This window comes from Bidens hawaiensis, unplaced genomic scaffold, assembly GCF_021521415.1.
Source record: "Bidens hawaiensis isolate Kalapana, Puna unplaced genomic scaffold, B.hawaiensis_p1.1 tig00062068_1, whole genome shotgun sequence".
NCBI classification, from domain to species: Eukaryota; Viridiplantae; Streptophyta; class Magnoliopsida; order Asterales; family Asteraceae; genus Bidens; species Bidens hawaiensis.
In genome coordinates, this window is record NW_027501127.1 from 63,235 (window position 1) to 74,435 (window position 11,201).

The window sequence follows — 11,201 nt, forward strand, 5'->3', positions numbered from 1 at the left end:
GATTGACGCACGAATTGCACAAAAGTATTTCAACGCAATTCATGTTGGCCGGATGCCTATAATTAGAGTGTCTGGCCAACTCATGTTTCCGGAAGAAACATAGGTTTTACAAAATAAATATGATGAATTTGGATCGTCAAAGAGGTTAATGGTTTCAAAGATGTTTAGATATGTGTTTCAAAGTTATCAGTGTACATTTAGAATCAATCTTTTGATAACATTTTTAATTTGCTTCCTAAGATTTATATATATATTAGAGTTTAGACTAGGAAAACGTAGGGTATCAAAAATATTGAGAAATGTGTTAGTTAAGTCCGGATTAAAACGAGTTTAATTAAAATGGGCTCGGCTCAAGTTGAAATGAGTCGTTTTAGAGGAAAAAAAGAATTTGAAATGAAATATTGCATTCTTAGAGAGCTTTGCTAAATTGAACCTGGTGGTGTGTATTTCGCTTTTGTTTCAATGCACATATACAAGGTTATCACGTATGTCTAGTGCATGGGGGCTGCTTAATTTGAGTCATTATCATCATGCTTAAAACATCATCATGAGTTATTAATAGAGCATGGGTTAAATATAGAGTTTATCTTGTTAATTTGAATGTATATCTAGTTTACATTCAAATTATATAGTAAATTATATAAAACTTCGATTGTGATCTAGTTTATTAGAAACGTGATTTTATCCCCAAAATAGAGGGATTCTCTCCTTGTATATATAGGGCAATTATGTTAATGAAATATTCAAGGTTTCATACTTCTATATGGTATCGCAAGCCACCCCCAAGACCGCCGGCTTCTTCTAATTCCGGCGATCAACAACCCCTCTCTTCTTTATTCAACTATCCTACACCGCTCTTCCCCATGGATTCTAAACTTCAACCGGCCATCACGGTCTCCAATATCAAAAACCTCATCCCAATCACCCTTGACAACACCTCCGGGCAATACACATCCTGGTCAACCCTCTTTAAAATCTATTGCCGAGCCTATCAGGTCTACGGCCACCTGCTGCCAAAAACAACACCCCAACCTGAATCCTCTACGGCCGATACCAACAAACCATCTGATGACCTTTGGGATCGACTAGATGCCATAGTCCTCCAATGGATATATGGCACTATCTTTGTTGACCTTCTTAACACCATTCTGAAACCAACCAACACCGCCTACGAAGCATGGAAAACCCTTGAAACTTTGTTTCAAGATAACAAATCGTCCCGCTGTATTTACCTCACCCAGAAACTCAATCATACACGATTAGATAATTTCGACAACATGGCGGCCTACTGCCAGGAAGTCAAGGTTATCGCGGATCAATTGGCCAACGTTGACGCTCCACTGTCGGACGAAAAGATGGTCCAACAACTGATCTCGGGACTCAATGAACAATACGAAGGCATAGCCATGCTAATCTCCAACCTCACCCCGTTACCCACCTTCCACGAGGCTTTCTCAAAACTAATGCGCGAGTACGATCGGAAGGAAAATCTATCTCTCCATGCTTCCCAACTCGCCGCCACCGCCCTCCACACCACAACCACTAAACCCGACCCCTCTATGATCCGCACGGAAAATCAAACCTCGGATAGCCAGTCAGAATGAGGACGAGGCCGCGGCAGAACCCGTGGTCACGGCCGCGGGCGGTCTGGTGGCCGTACCTACTTGGGCCGTGGGCAGCCCTACACTCCTAACACTTATCAGAATGTGCCTGGACAGTGGATATTTCAACCGGCCTGGGGTAACTCTATGCAAGCCGCGCAGTGGCAAACTCAACCTCCCTGCCCGTACCCGACAACTCCTAGACCAACAGGTAATCAATCACCGGGCATTCTGGGTCCGAGACCAAGCCAATCTCTAGCCGCTGGATACGCCCCCACAGACATCGAGCAGGCGTTATACACCATGTCACTAAATCCACCGGAAACGCCATGGGCGATGGACAGCGGCGCCACTACTCACATGACCAATCAACTAGGTAACTTCTCGTCTTTTATTAATAATTGCAATAATCGTAATATAATCGTTGGGAATGGCACCACTATACCCGTCATTGGACAAGGCACGCAGACCCTACCTGACCCGTACCCACCACTTAAACTCACCAACGTCCTTTATGCACCCAACTTAATTCATAATATATTATCTGTACGTCGCCTAACTACAGATAATTGGGTATCCATTAAATTTGACCCTTTCGGTTTTTCTGTGAAGGATCTTAAGATGCGGACCCCTATCCTCAGATGCAACAGTACCGGTGATCTCTACTTACTGACGCCACATATGCTATCCAAGGTGACTTCTCACAAAGCAAATGTGGCGATCTCCCAATCACTGTGGCATCACGTCTTGGTCATCCGGGCTCAAGACCTTTACATTCTCTGAAGAAATCACAATTTATTTCTTTTTCTAAATGTAATAAAAATTTTTGTGAACCATGTGTTTTGGGAAAAAGTGTTAAACTCCCGTTTATTGCTTCTTGTAATCGTACTGGTTTGCCTTTTGATATCATTCACAGTGACCTTTGGACATCACTAGTTTTAAGTTCCGGGGGTCACCGCTATTATCTCTTATTCATCGATAACTTTTCTGATTTCTTATGGACTTTTCCTCTTAGTAGAAAATCACAAACATACCCCACCTTCTGCCACTTCTAAAAATTAATTCACACACAATTTAATAAAAGAATTAAACAACTCCAGTGTGACAATGGCAAGGAATATATGAATAGTTCCTTCAACCAATTCTTTACCCAATATGGCATGACCTTCCGCCTCTCATGTCCATATACTTCCTCCCAAAATGGCAAAGCGGAACGTAAAATTCGCACCATTAACAACATGGTTTGCACCCTTCTTGCTCAAGCTAACCTACCCAATACCTTTTGGCACTTCGCTCTCGAAACCGCAACCTACCTTCTCAACATCACCCCAAACAAACCAAACAACCTAAACAACCCTACTAAAACCCTCTATAATCGTCAACCCACATACGACCACCTGAGAGTATTTGGATGTCTCTGTTATCCCCTCAAACCCCCCACTACAATCCATAAACTCGAACATCGTTCAAACGCGTGTGTCTTTCTCGGCTATCCCCCAAACACCGGGGCTACCGTTGTCTTGACCTATCCACCCGTCAAATTATAACATCTCGTCATGTAATATTCGATGAAGCAACTTTCCCATATGCCAAAATGCCTAAACCTCCATCCGACCTGTACATTTTTCTCACTGAACCCATACACCCTAGCCTGTGGAACCGTATTCAACCTACAATCTCATCCCATCCGCAACCAAATCCCTCCACTACTACCTCATCCGCCACCACACCATCTACTTCCGCCACACCCGCTACTGCCTCCACGACCCACCCAGCCGCTGCCCCTACCACGGCCACCCATCCCATTTCCGAACAGCAGCAACCACTACTCCAAACAAACTCCTGCCGACAACGATCCACCACGGGTCCGTCCATCATATCTACACCACCACCCGTGCCCAACTCTAATCCTCCACTGCCACCACTATCCGTCACCCGTACCATGCAAACTCGCGCCATGGACAGAATTTTCAAACCCAAAACCCACTTTAAGTTACACACTTCAACCATTGAACCGCATCCAAAATCTCCCAAAACCGCCTTGTCCACCCTGAATGGCGGAATGCCATGACTAACGAATACGATGCACTTATTAATAATAAGACGTGGGAGTTAGTTCCCCGCCAACCACACATGAATGTAATCCGAAGCATGTGGTTGTTTCGACATAAATATAGATCGGATGGATCTTTGGAGCGCTATAAAGCGCGTTTAGTATGCGATGGTCGAAGTCAACATGTTGGTATTGGTTGCGAGGAGACGTTTAGTCCGGTTGTTAAACCGGCTACGATTTGTACAGTTCTTTCGTTGGCTTTATCTCATGCATGGGCTGTTCATCAACTTGACGTCACAAATGCCTTCCTACACGGGAACTTAAACGAAACAATATACATGTATCAACCCATGGGGTTCAAAGACAAGACACGTCCAGACGTGGAACTTAAACGAAACAATATACATGTATCAACCCATGGGGTTCAAAGACAAGACACGTCCAGACCACGTCTGCTTACTTAAGAAGTCACTTTATGGTTTGAAGCAGGCTCCACGTGCATGGTACCAACGGTTCACTGATTTTGTACTATCGTTGGGATTCACACAATGTCGGAGTGATAACTCCTTATTTATATACCATCAGGGTCAAGACACAGCGTATCTTTTACTATACGTTGACGACATCTTGTTGACAAACTCTTCTGAACAGCTTCGTCTTACCCTTATGGATCAGCTCAGCTCTGAGTTCGCTATGAAAGATCTTGGACCGGTTAGTTACTTTCTGGGTATCTCTGTTAAAAGAACGGGTAACACAATGTTTTTATCTCAGCAAAGCTGCACGCATGATATCATTAATCGGGCAGCCATGACATCATGCAAACCCGTTGCCACACCTGTTGACACCAAAGGCAAGCTCGGTTCTTTCGGACCTGAATTTGAAGACCGTTCGTTATACAGAAGCTTAGCTGGTGCCCTTCAATATCTTACTTTCACCAGACCAGATATCTCGTATGCGGTCCAACAAATTTGCATGCACATGCACTCTCTTCGTCTTCCTCACTGGGACAGTTTGAAGAGAATTATTCGTTACCTGCGTGGCACGTCTGATCTTGGCCTCACTCTCGGTCCTGTGTCTTCCCCCACGTTACGAGCATATACCGATGCCGACTGGGCGGGTTGCCCAGACACACGACACTCGATATCAGGATACCGCGTATATTTTGGCAACAATCTTATTTCATGGTCGTCAAAACGACAACCAACGATCTCACGTTCGAGTGCAGAGGCTGAATACCATGGTATAGCTGACGTGGTTGCTGATATTTGTTAGATCCAGAATTTACTTCTTGAGCTTCATCGCCCTCTTTCACGAGCCTCTCTGGTCTACTGTGACAACATCAGCTCCATTTACTTATTTGGTAACCCGGTGCAACATCAACGAACAAAACACATTGAACTTGATATTCATTTCGTTCGTGAACAGGTTCATCGGGGACTAGTTCGCGTACTACATTTCCCCTCACGATATCAGGTAGCAGACATCTTTACAAAGGGCTTACCGAGGGCGTTATTTTAGAGCCAGTCTCAGCCTTCATAAACCTCCGGATTCGACTGCGGGGGTCTAATAGAGCATGTGTTAAATATAGAGTTTATCTTGTTAATTTGAATGTATATCTAGTTTATTAGAAATGTGATTTTATCCCCAAAATAGAGGGATTCTCTCCTTGTATATATAGGGCAATTATGTTAATGAAATATTCAAGGTTTCATACTCCTATAGTTATATAATGTTTGGTAAATATATATAAGGAATCAAGTTTAGTGCAATCACTATCATTAGCATATTTTGCTTTTGTGGAATTTGTAGTATGCTTAATTGGCCATGAGTAGAATTGTAGAAAGTAATATTGTCGTGGGCATTGGTGTTGATATGGTTTAATTATTTCGTGCATGTCATGATGACTGTCGGCTATAGCCAACCAAACCTAATTAATGAACTTCAAGATCTAAGATTGCCACTAGTCTCATGCAAAGTTTCCAGCAACGGTCTGCCGGTCTGCGTTTGTAATCCGGGTAAAACATGGTTCATTGTTAAAACTGCTGCAGGATGTTCACACTCCGTTTCGAGGGGGTTTGATAAAATTATAGACCGAACCACCAACCACACTTTTGGAAAAAGACAAGGGTTTGGTCTATTTTATGATGACATTGCAGTGAACGATGTTTGTGCCGTACCATTTATTTTTTAGGTAGAAGTTTAAGTATAGGGATGAAAATCCAAAGTGCAAATTAATTGAAAACCGAAAACCGACCAAATCGATTGGTTATGGTTAAGGTATTTTCGTTAACTAACTTCAACCGAACCAATCCCAAGAAACATTTATTTTACATAGAAGTATTTTCCATATTTAAATTTCAACTTTTGATCATATGCTAGTCAATGTAATAGATTTGTGAATAGTTGCTTGTCATACTTTGAATTTTTTTAGAGTTTATACCTTGTCAGTTTCCTTCTTTGTAGCACAAACTGTAGTTAGTTATGACTCATACGTTCGTAGTACCTTTGAGGTCAACCTATGATATGCACACAAGCTACATATCTAGACATTAACCTTGCAACGATTCTTCTTCAGGCCGGCTTGTCATTACTAGATCAAACAACTTCAAACTGAATCAAAGACCAGGAAATGAAGGACAAAATTAAAGTTCTAATATTTACACCGACCACTTTGAATTGAATCACCCTCATAATTGAAATATGATTCTAACTATCGATAACAAAAGTGGAAAACTTAGGTTTAATTATGCACCATAAACTCAACGCAGAAAAAAACCCCGAAATAGCCATAACCGCTCGTTTAACCGAACCATGGTTGACTGACCATCAATTATCGTTAAGAGTTTTCGATTAACCAAATCCGTCAATTAATCGAACCCACATTTAACTGAATTTGAACACCCCTAGGTTGTGATTAATGAATCGTTTGTCACTTTGAATTTTCTTCGAGAAAGAGATTAATTAGGTCGTGAGTTATAATTTAATAAGGTACAGAAAATGATGCATTCTACAAAGAAGTATTTTATTCTTTCGCGTTTCATATAATTATTAAACATGAAAAACCTACAAATAGTCGTTGCTGCAGTTGATTTGCTTTGATCGCTTAACTATCACCGATTGTGTTCCTGCTTTACTTGCAATCAAGCATGTATCTTCATATTTTTTCCGCCTTTGTCTAAGTTTTTGTTTTCCTTCCGCTTGAATATTTGAAAAAATATATTATCAAAGTTTGGTGTTACATTATAATCATAGTTAGGAGATATCATTTGATTTTATTTACTTTATAATTATCTTTATTCTACTACTATTGATAGTTGAATAATACATAACTTATTAAAACACGTCCAGAATCATTTATTAAGTGAAACTGAAGCCTAAATCAGTTTTCGACGTACATCCGACAAAATAGAAAACACCCCCTTCTTTTCTTCTAGACCCAATTACAAATTTTGTCCTTTAAAATAAGACGAATTACGGTTCGTGTCCTTTTTTTAGTTTCCTTGCAGGCGGTGTACTTTAAACTTTTTTTTCCTACAAGTTTTGTCCTTTACGCTAACTGGGTTAGAAAAAGTCAGTTAAATCCCATCACGTGAGGCACATGTGAGGGTAGTTCTGTCCTTTCATATAATAGCAATTAAACAAATTGCACAAAAAACATAATTAATCTTAATCTTAGAACAAAAATCCAAAATCCCTTTGAATTAATCAACGCATACTTACAATAACCAGATTATTATCATTAATTCATTATCACAATCTCGGCATTCCACTCTGTTCTTCAAATATCAAATTCCGGCTTCTTCTCGATGTAATTCGACCGAAAATCAAACTCGATAAGCTCCGGCTGCTACAGTCCGCCAGATCTAATTGAAGACAACCATAGTCCGGTTGCCATTACCATCCACCGGAATACCGCTACTCCTCCACCACCGTCCAGCTGTCATCGGAAACCTTGCACGATGCTTTTCGCATATATGAAATTTATTGAGGTCAGAGTTTAACCGTCTGGTCCTCACCATCGACGTCACAATTGATTTTCCGGCCACCATTACCATGGCGACCCACGCGTAGCCTCCACCACCACGTTGAGGTTAGAATTATGCCTAGGGTTCGATTTTTGGCTTCAATGGTTTTAATATCGATCGATCCATGAATCAAGCTTACCCCTAATTAGGGCTAATTTAGGAACTAGGGCGAGAGTTTGACGATTTGTGTTCGCTGTGGCCGTCGGTGGATGTCGTAGACGGTAGATGCAGTGGTTGTAAAGGGTTTTTTAGAGAGATATATAGAGTTTTAATGGGTTTTTAGCTGCAGTGGAGGTGAGATACGGTGGCGTCGTTGGAGCTGGGAGACGGTGGCGGCAGTTGAGTGGGGAAGACGGTGACGGGAGGTTGGAGACAGTGGGTTATATCTTGAAATATTTAAATTACATTTGATTTTGACATATTAAAGATGATTTTAGGGTTTTGATTGAGATATGCAAAATGAAGAAGAAGAAGAAGAAGATGATGATGAAGTTGCAGGGTAGACGAAAAGACCAATATGCCCTCACATGCGTTTCACGTGAGGGTATTTAACTGAGTTTTTCTAACCCAGTTAGCGTAAAGGACATAACGTGTAGGAAAAAAATGTTTAAAGTACACCGCCTGCAAAGAAACTTAACAAAGGACACGAACCGTAAATTGACTTTTTTTAAAGGACAAAATTTGTAATTCTGTCTATATTATTTGTGCTTTTCATTTTCATTAGATGAAGAAATATGGCTTATTCAAGTCAAAATATAGGTGAGTTTTTTCTTGTCGACATTTTCTTATTGTCTTAATATTCATTTTATTGTTTTTTTATATGGTATAGTGTGTCCCTAATAAATTTTATTCGTTGAAACTTTTGGGAGGCACGATGGTCCTTTGTGTTTTTGTTTGGTTAGTTTTGTTCTTTTTACGGTCTAGCTTTCAAAATCTCAAAAATCGATGAAGAAAACTTTCATTCATATTGTTTATATATTTTCTAAAAAGGACATTTTATGAACATATGTAAACAATTTTAACCCAAAAAGAACATTTTAATTCATAACGAATTGAATTCTCAAAAGTAAATTTCTTGAAGTAATCATGGTATTCATACATTTAATATGTTAGAAGTTTTTTATTGATGCGTAACTCTAAAGCAGCATACAGATCTCAAAATGATTAAAAATTTTGTTTATGTTACTTTTTCTCACACCATAAACACATAAATTAATATTGTCTTAAATTTTTCCGTCCATGACCACAAATTCTAATAAAAAATTATTCTTTCATCCCGTTGTATAGAAGTAAAGTTTGTCTACATCCATCTTTTCTCAGATTATACCAATAACTTTTGCTACTTGTGTGATTTATTGGGTACGGATGTTGCCTGCTTTTTCTTATGGATTATTGTTCTTCATGATAGCATGCAAGACTTGTAAGGCTTATAGTTCTTTGTAGGTTGTTTCGGTTGCTGATTTAATTGGCACTAGAGGTTTACAAAAGAACTGGTTCCGGACCTGGCCCGGCGGTTCATACCCGGAACCGGACCCGACCCTACCTTACCCGCGGGTACGGACCGGGCTTTGGTTTTCCCCCAAGAACTTCACCCGGAACCAGAACCGACCCGGTGGAACCGGTTCCGTCAATACCCGGCCCTACCCTACCCGAAACCCCAAAAAAACCCGATGGAACCGGTCCATATGTTAATTTTTCAAACACTATTATATGTACTTTATGAGCTTATTAAACCAGTTAGTTCATATGTTAATTTTTCATTCTATTTTAACAAAGGACATTTATATGTTTTTTAGTTCAACATTTCAAGTCAAGACCAGATTGATCTTACGGTTCAACGGTCAAGATCGGATCCTATGCAAGGCGTGACCAACACGTTTACGTTTGAGAGAAACATAATATCATAAAAGATTTTAAGATAAAACCAAAATCATACAAAAAATAAATAAATTCCAAAACAAAATGTAACTAGTATTAGGATCCCGCGTTTCGCGACGGGACTGTTAAATTGACCAAAAAAGATATAAGTAAAAACGTTAAAACCATAAACTCGTTGCAAGTCGACCCGAAGTCAGTCTGTATCAAGTTACGACATCGAAACTAAACAAAATAAATAAAACCGCCGATGCTAAAATACAACAAATTATCATATGTAGACCCAAAAAATTGGCACGTTACGGCTGCGAAATAACACAATTTCGGTTAGTATCATCGGTGCCAACACCAATTCATAAACATGAATTAGTAAGCCAAAAAAATATTTAAAGTTGAGGTATTAAACGTTGAAACACATATATAAAACCATGCGACGATTGATACTTTTAAATCATGAAAAAAGTTTCGTTCATTATAAATACGAACAATAAAAAAAATATAAAAGCAAAGTTTAAGAAAATCGTTTAACTGACATATAAAACATGTAAAGTCAATCCTTGTCCAAGTTTAGTGTTTAAAAATATAGTTTTGTAAAATATTTTAATTAGTTGAAAAAAAGTAAAATTAAGGAAATAAAAAACATTATTACTATGCTAGTGATTTAGTGGGTATAATAGTTAATAAAATATTTAAAAATTGAATAGTAAATTGAATAGTAATCTTGTGAGGAGGATTCTATTCTCTTTTTAATATGTATATTAATGCATAAACATGAAACTTTTAAACTAATCAAGTACTTTTACAGTTTTACCATCCTCAAACAACTATTTCTCAACTCATCATAACCATAATAACCACTACACAGTCATTGACTCTTAACTTCAAAAGCATAAAGGGTAAGTAAACTTACAGTAAGCCGTAAATAAACCACCCATTAACACAACACATAAGTTTAAAGAGTCGAGTACAAGGGCAAAAGGGTAAAATCTCACTCTTCCACTGTGACAATAAGTTCAAACTCGATAAGTGACAAGTTGTTGTCTTCCTTAACAGAAAAAGCAGCCGGCTCAGTTACTTCAACACGCCCCCATCTGTCCACTGCAAGCCTCATGGACCCTTTGTACATGTCGATTTTTGCATTTCGTAAAATTACAGTACTGCCCTCCTTCATGGCGTCCACTGAAAAAGTTGTGTATTTTATTAATAAGATAGTTAGGCGTGTAAACGAACCAAACGAACACAAACGAGGCAGGTTTGGGATCGTTCGTTTAACTTTAATCGAACACGAACAGATAAACAAACAAGGTTTTCGACTTTTCGTGCTCGTTCATTAAAAAAATCAGCGTGTTCGTTTGTGTTCTTTCACTAACAATATAAACGAACGCTTCAATAATATAAATGGACAAAGTGACGAACATAACGGAACACAGATGAACAAATATAAACGGACATAATTGAACGAGCACTAATAAAAATAAACATGAACGTTAACCTGTTGAGCCTCAAAAGATAATAAAACTAGACTAAATTGTAACGACCTAAAAAAATTAAATGAATATATAAATTAGCAGACTTATGCAAACTAAATTAACGAACATTAATATATTTTAATAAACGAACGTTCACTAACATACACTAACATTCACA

The 11,201-nt window shown here is 39.0% G+C and overlaps 1 protein-coding gene and 1 pseudogene across 1 annotated transcript; one reads left to right on the forward strand and one right to left on the reverse strand.

The window, feature by feature from the left end:
- The first annotated feature begins 728 nt into the window (after window positions 1-728).
- On the forward strand, window positions 729-1,604 carry LOC143603507 (uncharacterized). Its single transcript, XM_077080284.1, has one exon. The coding sequence runs from the start codon at window positions 729-731 to the stop codon at window positions 1,602-1,604; it is 876 nt and encodes a 291-aa protein (XP_076936399.1).
- An 8,712-nt stretch (window positions 1,605-10,316) lies between these two features.
- Window positions 10,317-10,867, reverse strand: LOC143603511 (uncharacterized protein At4g28440 pseudogene; annotated as a pseudogene).
- Between the last annotated feature and the right edge of the window lie 334 nt (window positions 10,868-11,201).

Excerpts from the sequence above, each read along its gene's own strand:
- LOC143603507 (XM_077080284.1), top strand. The coding sequence starts at position 729 with ATGTTAATGAAATATTCAAGGTTTCATACTTCTATATGGTATCGCAAG.